The 15,690-nt window shown below is 35.9% G+C and overlaps 1 protein-coding gene across 3 annotated transcripts in view; it reads right to left on the minus strand.

The window, feature by feature from the left end:
- Nucleotides 1-15,690, minus strand: part of EYS (eyes shut homolog) — a 2,089,174-nt gene that overhangs the window by 1,721,510 nt on the left and 351,974 nt on the right. For all 3 annotated transcript variants that reach the window (XM_033217548.1, XM_033217547.1, XM_033217549.1), the window contains one exon: nt 10,751-10,865. In XM_033217548.1, coding sequence (XP_033073439.1) covers nt 10,751-10,865 — 115 coding nt within the window. The remainder of the gene's footprint in view (nt 1-10,750; nt 10,866-15,690) is intronic.

Genomic DNA, 15,690 nt, shown 5'->3' on the forward strand with positions numbered 1-15,690 from the left:
AGGGACTGGGCTATCCGGCCCAGATACTACACTTTTCCCATGGTTTTTGCAATCTGCAGACCAGGAGATTCTCTCATGTGTCTACATTACCCGGGCCCTGGGTTTCAAGCACAAATTTAGGAAGCTGTTCAGGCAGACACTGAGCTAGCTGCTGAGATTTTTTTTTTTTTTTTTTTTTTTCTGTACCCCACTGAAACCTGGAACTCCAGTGAGACAGAACCATTCACTCCCCTGGAAAGGGGGCTAAAGCCAGGGAGCAAAGTAGTCTCACTAAGCGCATCCCACTCCCATGAAGTCCAGCAAGCTAAGAACCACTGTGAAATTCTCACTGCTCCAGCCTGGGGGACAGAGCAAGACTCTGTCTAAAATAAAGGAGGGAAGGAAGGAAGGAAGGGAGGAAGGAAGGAAGGAAGGAAAGAAGGAAGGAAGGAAGGAAGGAAGGAAGGAAGGAAGGAAGGGAGGGAGGGAGGGAGGGAGAGGGGGAGGGGAGGGAAGGAAGAGGAAGGGGGAGGGAAAGGAAAGCTCACTGTCATCACAGCAGTCTGAAGTCGACCTGGGAACAACAAATTTGGTGGGGGGTGGGGCATCCGCCATTACTGAGGCTTGAGTAGGAGGCTTTCAGCTGACCCTTCTAAGGACTGGGCGGAACCCATCACAGCACAGCAAAGCTGCGCTAGCCAGACTGCCTTGCTAGATTCCTCTTCACTGGGTAGGGCATCTCTGAAAGAAAGGCAGCTGCCCCAGTCAGGGGATTATAAGTAAAACTCCCACCTTCCTGGGACAGAGCACCTGGGGGAACAGACGGCTGTGGGCGCAGTTTCCGTGGACTTAAACATTCCTGCCTATCAGCTCTGAAAAAAGCAGTGGCTCTCCCAGCACAGCACTCCAGATCTGCTAAAGGATAGACTGCCTCCTCAAGTGAGTTCCCTGACCCCTGTGCCTCCTGACTGTGAGAGACCTCCCAACAGGGGTCGACAGACACCTCATACAGGAGAGCTCTGGCTGGCATCTGGCGTGTTACCCTCTGGGACGAAGCTTCCCAGAGGGAGAGGGAATAGCCAGCAATCTTTGCTGTTCTGCAGCCTCCACTGGTGATACCCAGGCAAATAGGGTCTGGAGTGGACCTCCAGCAAACTGCAGCAGACCTGCAGAAGAGGGGCCTGACTGTTAGAAGAAATACCAATGAACAGAAAGCAATAACATCAACGTCAACCAAAAGGACTCCCATGCACAGAACCCCATCCAAAGGTCATCAGCCTCAAAGATCAAAGGTAGATAAATCCATAAAGATGAGGACAAACCAACAAAAAAATGCTGAAAATTCCAAAAACCAGAAGCTTTTTCTCCTCCAAATGATCACAACTCCTCTCCAGCAAGGGCACAAAACTGGACAGAGAATGAGTTTGATGAGTTGACAGAAGTAGGCTTCTGAAAGTGGGTAATAACAAACTCCTCTGAGCTAAAGGATCATGTTCTAACACAATGCAAGGGAGCTAAGAACCTTAACCAAAGGGTACAGGAACGGAACTGCTAACTAGAATAACCAGTTTAGAGAAGAACATAAACGACCTGATGGAGCTGAAAAACATAGCATGAGAACTTCGTGAAGCATACATAAGTATCAATAGCTGAGTCGCTCAAGCAGAAGAAAGGATATCAGAGATTGAAGAGCAACTTAATAAAATAAAGCATGAAGACAAGATTACAGCAAAAAGAATGAAAAACAACGAACAAAGCCTCAAAGAAATATGGGACCATATGGAAAGACCAAAGGTATGATTGACTAGAGTCCCTTAAAGTCATAGGGAGAATAGAAACAAGGTGGAAAACACTTCAGGATATTATCCAGGAGAACTTCCCCAACCTAGCAAGACAGGCCAGCATTCAAATTCAGAAATACAGAGAATGCCACCAAGATACTCCTTGAGAAGAGCAACCCCAAGACACATAATTCTCAGATTCTCCAAGGTTGAAATAAAGGAAAAAATGTTAAGGGCAGTCAGTGAGAAAGTTCAGGTTACCTACAAAGGGTAGCCCATCAGACTAACAGTGGATCTCTCTGCAGAAACCCTACAAGCCAGAAAAGGGTGGTGCCCAATACTGAACATTCTTAAAGGAAATAATTTGCAAACCAGAATTTCATATCCAGCAAAACTAAGTTTCATAAGTGAAAAACAAATAAAATCCTTTACAGACAAGCAAACGCTGAAGGATTTTGTGACCAGCAGGCTTGCCTCACAAGAACTCCTGAAGGAAGTACTAAATATAGAAAGGAAAAACTGATACCAGCCATGGCAAAAACATACCAAAATATAAAGACCAACTACACTAAGAAGAAACTGCATTAACTAATGGGCAAAATAACTAGCTAGCATCATAATTACAGGATCAAATTCACACATACCAATATTAACCTTAAATGTAAATGGGCTGAATGCCTCAATTCAAAGACACAAAATGACAAGTTGGATAGCGTCAAGACCCATTGGTGTGCTGTATTCAGAAGACCTATCTTATGTGTAAACACATATAGGCTCAAAATAAAGGGATGGAGGACTATTTACCAACAAATGGAAAGAAAGAAAAAAAAGAAAAGCAGGGATTGCAATCCTAGTCTCTGATAAAACAGACGTTAAACTAAGAAATATCAAAAAAGACAAAGAAGGGCATTACATAATGATAAAGTGATCAATGCAACAAGAAGGGCTAACTATCCTAAATATATATGCACTGAATACAAAAGTACCCAGTCATACAAAAAAAAAAAAATGTTTTTAGAGGCCTACAAAGAGACTTAGACTCCCTCACAATAATAGTGAGAGACTTTAACACCCCATTGTCAATATTAGACAGATTAATGAGACAGATATTTAACAAGGATATTCAGGACTTTAACTCACCTCTGGACCAAGCAGACCTAATAGATATCTGCAGAACTCTCCACCCCAAATCAACAGAATATACATTTTTATCAGCACCACATAGCACTTACTCTAAAATCGACCACATAATTGGAAGTAAAACACTTCTCAACAAATGCAAAAAAAAGATACAAATGTAGGAAAAATAAAACAAAACAAAACAAACAAACAAAAAAAACCAGCCTCTTAGACCATAGTGCAATCAAATAAGAACTCAAGATTAAGAAAGTTACTCAAAACCACACAATTTCGTGGAAACTGAACAACTTGCTCCTTAATGACTCCTGGGTAAGTAACAAAAATACGGCAGAAATAACAAATTTCTTTGAAAGTGATGAAAACAAAGTTCTTTGAAAGTGATGAAAACAAAGAGACAATATACCAGAATCTCTGGGACACAGCTAAAGCAGTGTTTAGAGGCAAATTTATAGCACCAAATGCCCATATCAGAAAACAGGAAAGATCTGAAATCAACACCCTAACATCATAATTAAAAGAAACAGAGAAGCAAGAGCAAACAAACTCAAAAGCTAGCAGAAGACAAGAAATAAGTAAGATCAGAACAGTATTTAAGGAGACAGAGACACAAAAAACCCTTCAAAAAATCTTTGAATCAAAGAACTGTTCTTTTGGAAAGATTAACAAAATAAATAGACCACTTGCCAGACTAAATAAGGAGAAAAGTGAGAAAAATCAAATAGACACAATAAAAAATGATAAAGGGGATATCAACACTGATCCCACAGAAATAAAAACTACCAACAGAGAATACTATAAACACCTCTATGCAACAAAACTAGAAAATCTAGAAGAAATGGATAAATTCCTGGGCACATATGCCCTCCCAGGAGGAAGACAATCCATAACTAAAGCAGGAAGAAGTTGAATCATGAATAGACCAATACAGAGTTCTGAAATTGAGGCATTACTTAATAGCCTATCAACCAATAAAAGCCCAGGACCAGACGGATTCACAGTTGAATTGTACCAGAGGTACAAAGAGGAGCTGAGAGCATTCCTTCTGAAACTATTCTAAACAACAGACAAACAAATGTAATCTAATTAAACTAAAGAGCTTCTGCACAGCAAAAGAAACTATCAGCAGAGTGAACAGGCAACCCGCAGAATGGGAGAAAAATTCTGCAATCTATCCACTTGACAAAGGGCTAATATCCAGAATCTACAAAGAATTTAAACAAATTTACAAGGCAAAAACAAACTCATCAAAAAATGGATGAAGGATATGAATAAACACTTCTCAAAAGAAATTTATGCAACGAACAAACATATGAAAAAAAGTTCATCATCACTGGTCACTAGAGAAATGCAAATCAAAACCACAATGAGATACCATCTCATGGCAATTAGAATGGCAATCACTAAAAAGTCAGGAATCAACAGATGCTGGAGAGGATGTGGAGAAACAGGAATGCTTTTACACTGTTGGTGGGAGTGTAAATTACTTCAACCATTGTGGAAGACAGTGTGGCAATTCCTCAAGGATCTAGAACTAGAAATATCATTTGACCCAGTAATCCTATTACTGGGTATATATCCAAATGATTATAAATCATTCTACTATAAAGACACATGCACACGTAAGTTTATTGTGGCACTGTTCACAATAGCAAAGACTTGGAACCAACCCAAATGTTCATCAATGATAGACTGCATAAAGCAAAGGTGGCACATATATACCATGTAATACTATGCAGTCATAAAAAAAGATGAGTTAATGTTCTTTGCAGGGACATGGATGAAAAAGGAAACCATCATTCTCAGCAAACTATCACAAAAACATAATAGCAAACACCTCATGTTCTCACTCATAAATGGGAGTTGAACAGTGAGAACACATGGAGACAGGGAGGGGAACGTCACACACCAGGGCCTGTCAGGGGGTGGGGGCTAGTTGAGGGATAGCATTAGGAGAAATACCTAATGTAGAAGACAGGTTGATGAGCGCAGCAAACCACCATGTCACATGTATAACTATGTAACAAACCTGCATGCTCTGCACATGTACCCCAAAATTCAATGTATAATAAAAAAATAAATAAAAATTAAACAAATAAAATAAAAGAGAAAAAAAAAGAAAAAGAAAATGAGGGACTCCTCCCTAACTCATTTATGAGGCCAGCATCATCCTGATTCCAAAACCTGGAAGAGACACAATAAGAGAAGAAAATTTCAGGCCAATATCCCTGATGAACTTCGATGTGAAAATCCTCAACAAAATAATGGCAAATGGAATCCAGCAGCACATCAAAAAGCTTTTCCACCACGACCAATTTGGCTTCATCCCTGGGATGCAAAGCTAGTTCAACATATGCAAATCAATAAACATAATCCATCACATAAACAGAACCAATGACAAAAAACACATGATTATCTCAATAGATGCAGAAAAGGCCTTTGATAAAATTCAACACTGCTTCATACAAAAACCTCTCAATAAACTAGGTGTTGATGAAACATATCTCAAAATAATAATAACTATTTATGACAAGCCCATATCCAATACCATACTGAATGGGCAAAAGTTGAAAGCATTCCCTTTGAAAACTGACACAAGACAAGGATGCCCTCTCTCACCACTCCTATTCAACATAGTGTTGGAAGTTCTGGCCAGGGCAATTGGGCAAGAGAAAGAAATGAAGGGCATTCAAATAGGAAGCAAGGAAATCAAATTGTGTCTGTTTGCAGAAGACATTATTGTATATTTAGAAAACCCCATCATCTCAGTCCAACAACTCCTTAAGCTGATAAGCAACTTTAGCAAAGTCTCAGGATACAAAATCAATGTGCAAAAATCACAAGCATTCCTATACACCACTAATAGACAAGCAGAGAGGCAAATTATGAGTGAACTCCCGTTGAGAATTGCTACAAAGAGAATAAAATACCTAGGAATACAACTTACAAGAGATGTGAAGGACCTCCTCAAGGAGAGCTACAAACCACTGCTCAAGGAAATAAGAGATGATGCAAACAAATGGAAAAAACCTTCCATGCTCATGGGTAGGAAGAATCAAGATTGTGAAAATGGCCATATTGCCCAAAGAAATTTATAGATTCAATGATATTCCCTTCAATCTGCCACTGACTTTCTTCACAGAACTAGAAAAAAAAATACTTTAAATTTCATATGGAACCGAAAAAAAGGCCATATTTCCAAGACAATCCTAAGCAAAAGAACAAAGCTTGAGGCATCATGCTACCTAACTTCAAACTATACTGCAAGGCTACACAGTAACCAAAACAGCATGGTACTGGTACCAAAATAGATATATAGACCAATGAAACAGAACAGAGGCTTCAGAAGTAACACCACACATCTACAAGCATCTGTTTTTTTTTTTACAAACATGGCAAAAACAAGCAATGGGGAAAGAATTTCCTGTTTAATAAATGGTGTTGGGAAAGCTAGCTAGCCATATGCAGAAAACAGAAACTGGACCTATTCCTTACACCTTACAGAAAAATTAACTGAAGATAGATTAAAGACTTAAATGTAAAACTTAAAACCATAAAAACCCTAGAAGAAAACCTAGACAATACCATTGAGGACAAAGGCATGGGCAAGGACTTCATCACTAAAACACCAAAAGCAATTGCAACAAAAGCCAAAATCGACAAATGGGATCTAATCCAACTGAAGAGCTTCTGCTCAGCAAAAGAAACTATCCTTAAAGTGAACAGGCAACCAACAGAATGGGAGAAAAAATTTTGCAATCTAGCCATCTGACAAAAGGCTAATATCCAGAATCTACAAGGAAGTTAAACACATTTACAAGAAAAACACAACCTCATAAAAAAATGGGCAAAGTTTATCAACAGACACCCATCAAAAGAAGTTATTTATGCAGCCAACAAACATATGAAAAAAAGCTCGTCATCACTGGTCATTGGAGAAATGCAAATCAAAACCACAATGAGATACCATCTCACACCAGTTAGAATGATGATCATTAAAACGTGGAAATAATAGATGCTGGCGATGATATGGAGAAATAGGAACGCTTTTACACTGCTGATGGGAGTGTAAATTTGTTCAACCATTGTGGAAGACAACGTGGTGATTCTTCAAGGATCTAGAACTAGAAATACCATTTGACCCTGCAATTCCATTACTGAGTATATACCCAAAAGATTATGAATCATTCTACTATAAAGACACACACGTATATATGCTTATTGCAGCACTATTTACAATAGTAAAGACTTGGAACCAAGCCAAATGCCCATCAATGATAGACTGGATAAAGAAAATGTGGCACATATACACCATGGAATACTATGCAGTCATAAAAAAAGAATCTGTTCATGTACTTTGCAGAGACATGGATGAAGCTGGAAACCATCATCCTCAGCAAAGCAACATAGGAACAGAAAAGCAAACATTGCATGTTCTCACTCATAAGTGGGAGTTGAACAATGGGAACAAATGGAGACAGGGAGGGAAACATCACACACTGAGGCATGTCAGGTGGGATGACACGAAGGGGAGGGAGTGTATTAGGACAAATACCTAATGCATACGGGGCTTAAAACATAGATGAGGGATTGATAGGTGAAACAAACCATCATAGTACATGTATACCTATGTAACAAAGTTTTACATTCAGCACATGTATCCCAGAACTTAAAGTAAAATAAAATAAAATTAAATTTAAAAATTTGAGACAGTTTGAACACTTAAAATGTGTATTACTTTTTGTTTTCATTGATATCTAAAGATTGTCTATACAATATATATATATATTTTTTTTTTTTTTTTTTTTTTTTTTGAGACGGAGTCTCGCTCTGTCGCCCAGGCTGGAGTGCAGTGGCCGGATCTCAGCTCACTGCAAGCTCCGCCTCCCGGGTCCCCGCCATTCTCCTGCCTCAGCCTCCCGAGTAGCTGGGACTACAGGCGCCCGCCACCTCGCCCGGCTAGTTTTTTGTATTTTTTTAGTAGAGACGGGGTTTCACCGTGTTCGCCAGGATGGTCTCGATCTCCTGACCTTGTGATCCGCCCGTCTCGGCCTCCCAAAGTGCTGGGATTACAGGCTTGAGCCACCGCGCCCGGCCTACAATATATATTTTCTAATTTTATTTCTTTCCCTTTAAAAATTGACAATATAACTCAGATACAGTTTTGCATGAAGAAACAAATACACCCCACCATGAAAGAGGATTTATTAATTTCTTAATTTTAAGAATTTTAAGAATCAGAATTTTACGATTTCTGATTTTTAAGTTTTAAAGTCTATTTTACATAAAAGTAAGGTAGGCATCAACCAGTTTTTGATTAGTACTTCTCTCAATTTTTTCCATCATTTTTTTTCAATGAAGACATCATTTTGTTTCAATAAAGACATTTTATTTCATATTATCTCATGTGAACAGTACATACCTCTATTATGATTAAGTTTACTTCTAATGTAAATTTAGATGAATAATCCCTGGTTATTGTCTTTTTAAAAAATATTTTGATGCACAGAAGTTTCTAAACTTAATTAAGTTCAATAAACCATTTAATTTTGTGCCCTAACAAAGTTTAGTCTAACGCATGGTCATAAAGAACATCATCTTTTTTTTTTTTTTTTTTTTGTTCCATTTTATTCTCTAGAAGTTTTATAAATTTCTCTTTTACTCTCAGGTTTATGCTTCATGTAAAATTAATTATTGTGTGGTTTGAGGTAGGGGGTATGGAGTCACTTTTTTTCATGTGTGTTTTGATAAGAAGATGTTCCTTTGTTCATTAAATTATCTTGGTGTTTTTGAGATAAAACGAAATTTCCCTGTGGATCTATCTTTGAACTCTCCTTTTGTGTGCGTGCGCATGTGTGTTTGTGTGTGTGTGTGTGAGACATCTTCCAGTTCATCCTTATGCTATGTATTATTCAGGGTTCTCTAGAGGGACAGAACTAAGAAGATAGATTCATATAAAAGAGGAGTTTATTAAGGAGTATTAACTCACATGATCACAGGGTCCCACAACAGGTTGTCAGCAAGCTGAGGAGCAAGTAAGCCAGTCTGAGTCCCAAAGGTGAAGAACTTGGAATCCAATGTTCAACAGCAGGAAGCATCCAGCACAGAAGAAAGATGTAGGCTAGGAGGCTAAGCCAGTCTAACCTATTTATGTTTCTCTGCCTGCTTTATATTTTGGCCGTGCTGACAGATGATTAGATGGTGCCCACTGAGATTAAGGGTGGGTCTGCCTTCCCCAGCCCACGGACTCAAAAGTCAATCTCCTTTGCTGACATCCTCACAGACACACCCAGGGTCAATACTTAGCATCCTTGAATCCAATCAAATTGACACTCAGTATTAAGCATCACATGCCAGAACCACACTGCTTTGATACTCTAGCTTGAAACCAACTCTTGAAATCAGGTTCGTAAAATCCTTCAAATTTGCTGTTATTTTTGATTACTTAGCTATTTGAGGTCCTTTGATGTTTCATATCAGTTTCATAATCAGCTTGCCCATTTCTACAAAACACTTGTTAATATCAGTAAGAAGAGAGGACATCATAAAATATTAATTTTTCTAATTCATAAATATGTTATAACTTTATTTATAGGGCATATTTAATTTCCCTATGTAATCTTTTTTTTTAGTTTTTAGCATAGAGGTCTTGGCCACATTTTGTTAAACATTTTCTGAAGTGTTTTGATATACTTATATCATACTTTTTCACTTTTATAGTATTAATTTTTAGTTTCATGTCTTAATTCCTTGTTGTTATATTACAGAAGCACTACTGGTTTCTAAAAAATTATATTGAATCCTGGAATTTTGCCATATTTAACTTGTTAGTTCTACTTTTTAATTTTTATAGCTTTCTAATGAATAGTAATGAGGTATGCTTATCACAACCATACTACTTTTATTTATTCTATCGTCATGTTGTAGTTATTTTTCTTGCCTTATTTCTCAAAAAAAATATTTTTTGAAAAACAAAACTTTGCAGAAACATTGGAAGTCCCCTTTGTACTCTCCCTGATTTCATTCTCCCATCTACCTCCCTATAGGTTGCCTCTCAAATAAAGCTGGTGTGTGTCATCCTCAAGTTTGTGTTTATATTTTTGCTATATATTTATGTAATTACAGAAGTATGTATACATTTGTTTTACAACTTTGAGTAACATTGTCACACTGTACATGAATAACATTTTCAAATTCAATATTTTTATATTTGTAAGAATTAATGCCTATAGCTATTGTCTATTCATTATAACTAGTTTTTATAATTCCATTGTAAGACTACACCATGATGAATTTGTCCATTCTCTTATGTACAAGGTTTTGTTTCAGATTTGAAGTGAAAATTCCTGTGTATGTCTCTCTCAGTAAATACCTGGTAATTTCTCCAACAGACACACCTATAAGTAACATGGCTAGGTTGTAAAATATCCCTTACCATGTGTAGCACAGACATTTTGTATTTGTAAATTAATTTCAAAACCTATTCACTAAAAAAGCATATTTTGTGGACCCTAACAATCAACCACTAGACTGATTTTATTTCTCATCTAGTTAAAGAGCTTAAAGTATTAGTAACTGGAGTTTTATATACTAAGAGTTATATCACCAGGACTCAATTAGCTTTATGCTTACTTTATAATAAAACACCTCCTAGAACATTTATTAATTCCCTCCCAACATGATTCTTATAAATTAAAACCCCTATTGCTAAGCTTTACAGAAGTCACATTTAAATATACATATAAGGATGTATTTCTCTGGCTAAGATTAATAAGAAGATTTGAAATATAGACTGACTGAATCTATTGTATCTTGAAGTGCTAAATTCTGTTGCCATGTATTAAATTACTTACTTTGAATCTTCCAATTATATTGAAACACCATTCTTCATTCAGACAGTTGATGCTGAGCAGTCTACAGTGGTCAATTACTTTCTCACAGTTTTTTCCAGTAAATCCTGACATACAGCTGTAAATACATGAGTATAAATTAGAAAAAATACAATTTAAATATTTTCAGAAAAGCCTATTAACATTATCCCAAAGGAACAAGGCTTTGTTTAAATTATATGGTATTATTAATCATTTTTTTCCTACATACCTGTGATCTTAGCCAAAAACCTCATATTCATGTATTTGGAAAGAATTACAGTAAACTACATTTTCAATGTATGCTCTTAATAATCTCTTTTGGGAATTTAAGAATAAAATCAATTTTGGCCTAAACTGATAATTAATAATACAATATATGTTTTGGAAAAGTACTGAAATGTGAAGAAAAAAGATGGTAAATGTGATTTTTTAATGTTTAGTAGAGCCATTATACAGCGATGATGTGCTAGCAGGATTTAATCATGACTACATGAATTTGAGACAGGATAGAGTGCCGGTGGATGATAATGGTCTAGTTATAGTTGGGCTACTTAGAGGACTTCTGTTTGTTAGTTGTCATTTTTACAATTGTTTTTCAAGCAATCTATATTGCAGTCTACTATACTTCATTAACTGAAATCTACAAGTTGCTAAAGAACACACAGTAGTGTTCCGGCTTCCACTGCCCTCACTTCTCATTAATTTGCAGAAAATAGTACTGTGCCTTAGATCATATTTAGTAAACTTTCTATTATAAAATAAATGGAGCCCCAAATGAAATACTGTTTTTTCTAATGTAAACACCAAATATTTTAAGACCAAAAATATCACTTCTCATGACTTTAAGTTGGTAGAAGCTATTTATTAATGAATGGAATTTAACTATGTATTTATTGTTTTAAATCTGTTATAAGAACAAAAAATAATTTCATAAAAGGGATCAAAGGCCTTGTTGGCACAATTTCACTGAAATAGCATCAATAAAATGCCTTAGTAATTTACCTTTCCTGTAGTTTGAGTCACACAGCTTTGCATTTTCATCTTGCAGAATTAAATTATTTCTCCATTCATATCAGAAATAATCATCCTTTTTTTTTTTCCGCACCCACCACATGCCAGCCACTAGGCTAATTACTTTTACATAATTTTCTTATGTTCCCATTCAATTCTTGTAAGTTGTGAAATATATTATTATTATTTATCACTTTTATAAATGAGGAAACATACCCATAGAAATTACATTAGTTGCTTTGGCCATATTACTTAAAAATTTTAGAGTGGTTAATAAAATTAAATTTGTCCTAACTTTAAGTGTATTATACTCTGCTATTTCATAGATGAAGATCTTTATGTATTTTACTCTACTACTCCACAGACAGTAAGATATATTTACTTTACATCTCTCATTCTGAGGGGCTAGCTAGATATCCAGAAATCACTCCAAATACCAACTTAATGAAAGGTAGCATCCCTTCCTATTGAGGATGAGCATGTAGTAGCATACAGAAGAAGAGAAGAGCTTTAGCATATCCTAAAAGTTGATGAGTTTCAATTTTCCTTTTGAGTTGGAATGGACTGAATTGGCCAAGAACAGTTAAAGACGCATGTGATATTTGGACTTATTTTGTTTTGCAGTTTCCAAAGAACAGGATCAGGTCTATGACTTGAAGAATGAATATTCAGCCATTAAGAAGAATCAGATCCAAAGGGTGTTGGACGAGCACTGGGCAGCAGCAACTCTGAGAAAGTGTTTCTAAACACAGAAGGTTTTATTGATCCAATTTAAAAAAAAAAAAAAAAAAGGCCAAAGATTTTCTACTCACTATACACTATGTAAGAGGCCCCCAAAGACTATCTGCAATGTGTGGCCCAGAGAGGTTTAACCCAAAGGTGGAGGACTAATGTGTACTAGGCTTAATACCTGGATGATAAAATAATCTGTATAACAAATCCCCATGAACCAAGTTTATCTATGTAAGAAACTTGCACTTGTATCCTAAACTTAAAAGTCCTTTCCTTTCCCTTCCTTCCTTCCTTCCTTCCTTCCTTCCTTCCTCCCTTCCTCCCTCCTTTCCTTTCCTCCTTCCTTCCTTCCTTCCTTCCTTCCTTCCTTCCTTCCTTCCTTCCTTCCTTCCTTCTTCCTTCCTTCCCTCCCTCCCTTTCTTCCTTCCTTCCTTCCTTCCTTCCTTACTTGGAAAATGTTCCTACTGAGTTTCAGGCAATAATCTCCAATCCGCCACTCGCAGTGATGGCTTGAAATCTAAAAGGAGCTTCCAAGTCTTACTCGTAAGAAAAATTACATCCTATCAACTCAGCCTGCTCATAAGGAAAAAGAAAGTTTCAATAGTAGCTTTGACATTTAAGAATGCAAAACAGACAAAACAAAAGCAAATAAAACAAAAGCAAACTCTTGAACAACACAGACCTTTTTAAGAAATGTGTTTACAAAAGTGCATTAACTCCTGTTGAAATGGTCAGAGAGGCTTACAGATAACTAATTTGAGCTACTCTAGGTGTCCAGCAGCCATTTTCATCAGAGGCCAATTGTTGTAAATATGGGGGGAGAAAAAAGAAAGACTTTTCAGATCACCATGTTTCTAAAACATCCAATTTATAGTTGTGTTTTGTATAAAACTATTTTGAGACTTTAGGGTAAGGGTAACCTCATGATTGTGATGGAAATATTTAAGGTGTCATTTTAGTGGTAAAATGGGAGATGATAGATAGGAAAGCAGCGAGGATCTGTGAAGATACATGAAAGGGAAGAAAAAAACAATGAAAATAAAATGCAATAGTAGAAAAGAGGAGACCAAAAAAAAAAAAGCATACTCTAATCCTCTTTTACTTGCTTACTTCCTAAAATGATTTCTTATCTTCATAAGATAAGAAATCATTATCTTTCTGACTCAATATCTTTCTATTATTAGGTTTTCTTTTTCCAATAAAGCCAATATTCATTAGTTAATTAGCTTTACTCTATTTCTTGGACATAGTATTCCAAACTTTGTCCAGTGACCTGTGGAATGCATACTACTGATTTTAATGAGAAGTGTCAGGCACTGTTGGGAACACAGTATTAATAGAGTAGGGACGGCAATATCAGAACAAAATTCCATCACCAGCATTTTGATAAATGTTTCATGTAATACAGAACTATTAGTATTTATAACTGCTATTTAGTTTTAAAGTTAGAATAATTTATAAATTAAAATAAAAATCAGTGAAACAATATTTACTACATCTTAAATAGGTTTCAAAATGTATTTTTTTAATATTATGAAAAGCCCATAAATTTAATAAAATTAAAAATAAAATGTTCAATATTTTACTATTAGTAAAAATTATTACTGTACTAAAATAATAAAGTAATTTCATAAAACAAAAAATTAGAAAAAATATTTTTTAAAGCGTTAAATTCAAATTAGAAGTATACTTTTGCTTAAAGTTTTCCAGCAGGCGAAACAACTTTTTCAAACTCTATACTAGTCTAGTAAATGGAAAGGAGATAGCTATAAACTAACTTCAGATAGTTTTCTCTTCCTGTGCTGTCTTGAAATACTCTCATCACTTGTTTGAAAACTTGGAATCAGTTTTTGATACATTTTTTTCCAGGACATGAACAAAATTATATTTATAATTTTTATAATGTTTAAGTTGTAATTTTTGCCTTAAAGCATTGTAGTTCACATTTGTCTCTCTGGTTTCATCATGCATACATGGAGATTCTGAGGGAAAGTTACTTGTATCAGTTTCAGTGCTGTCATGTACCTATTCCACTACTTGGGCAAAAAAGACTTTGAAGGAAATTAAGATTTATTTTTATAATAGAATCTTTGCAATACTATTACATGCTTACATACTGTAACTTGTATGAGCACAGAAAAATGTCTAGACTTACGGACTACTTCATATGATGAATTTATCTTTTAACCATAAACTGAGCAACAAGGTCACTTCCTGGATCTCAGGAAGCAAATAATTCAGATGTAAAAGTTATTTAAAGATGAAAATAAGAATCTTAGACAAAACCATCTGTATTTGATAATTAAAATTAATATGCTATGCCTCTATCCTAGAATATAGAAAGCTAGTATAAAACCTATTAAAACAGCAACTCCTCTGCCTTATTATACATTAGTTTATGGGGAAGTGAGGGAAAATTAAAAATACATGAGTATAATGACAGATAGAGAGAGGTGCCATATAATTAATTAATTTAATTCAGATAAAGTGGAGGGAGAAATTGAGAAGAGGTATTTCAAGGCTGTGTCAGGATCAACAGGAAAGGCATCTTTGAGGAGATAATAGTTGAGTGAATAGCTGAAGGAGTGTACAAATTGCTGCTATGCTTTCTGGGAAGCATGCACTTCAGAAAAGGGAATGGCAAATACTGAGGATTGAAGCAGGAGGTCCTTGAGATATTCAGGAAACATCTCAAAGACCAAAGTGGTGACTTAGTAGGAGATGGTGGCAGAGAGAGAGGCAGGAGGAAAATATGGCTCACCTTGTAAGCATTTTAAATACTTTATGTTTTATTAATGCACGGGAACCCCCGAATCATATCGGCAGAGGAATAACATGATTTTAAAACATATTTTATGTGGATTTTTTTGTGGATAAAAAATGATAAACAAGCAAACTATTTTACACTTGCTTTACCTGTAACTTTCAGCATCTAAAATAATGACAATCTGTTTTCTAGTTACTCAGGTCAAAAACTATAGAGCCACTATATTTGTTCTTTTTCTTTCTCATTCAATTCACTCTAAAGAAACATTGTATTGACTCCATCTTAAATATACATCCACAATCCAACCCCTTCTTACTATGCCCTCTCTCCAATTCTAATCTAAGTCACTGTCCTACCCAGATTTCTATACTATAATTACTATAATAGCTTACTAACAGGTCTCTTTGCATCT

This window comes from Trachypithecus francoisi, unplaced genomic scaffold, assembly GCF_009764315.1.
Source record: "Trachypithecus francoisi isolate TF-2019V2 unplaced genomic scaffold, Tfra_2.0 Lachesis_group10, whole genome shotgun sequence".
Taxonomy (NCBI): Eukaryota; Metazoa; Chordata; class Mammalia; order Primates; family Cercopithecidae; genus Trachypithecus; species Trachypithecus francoisi.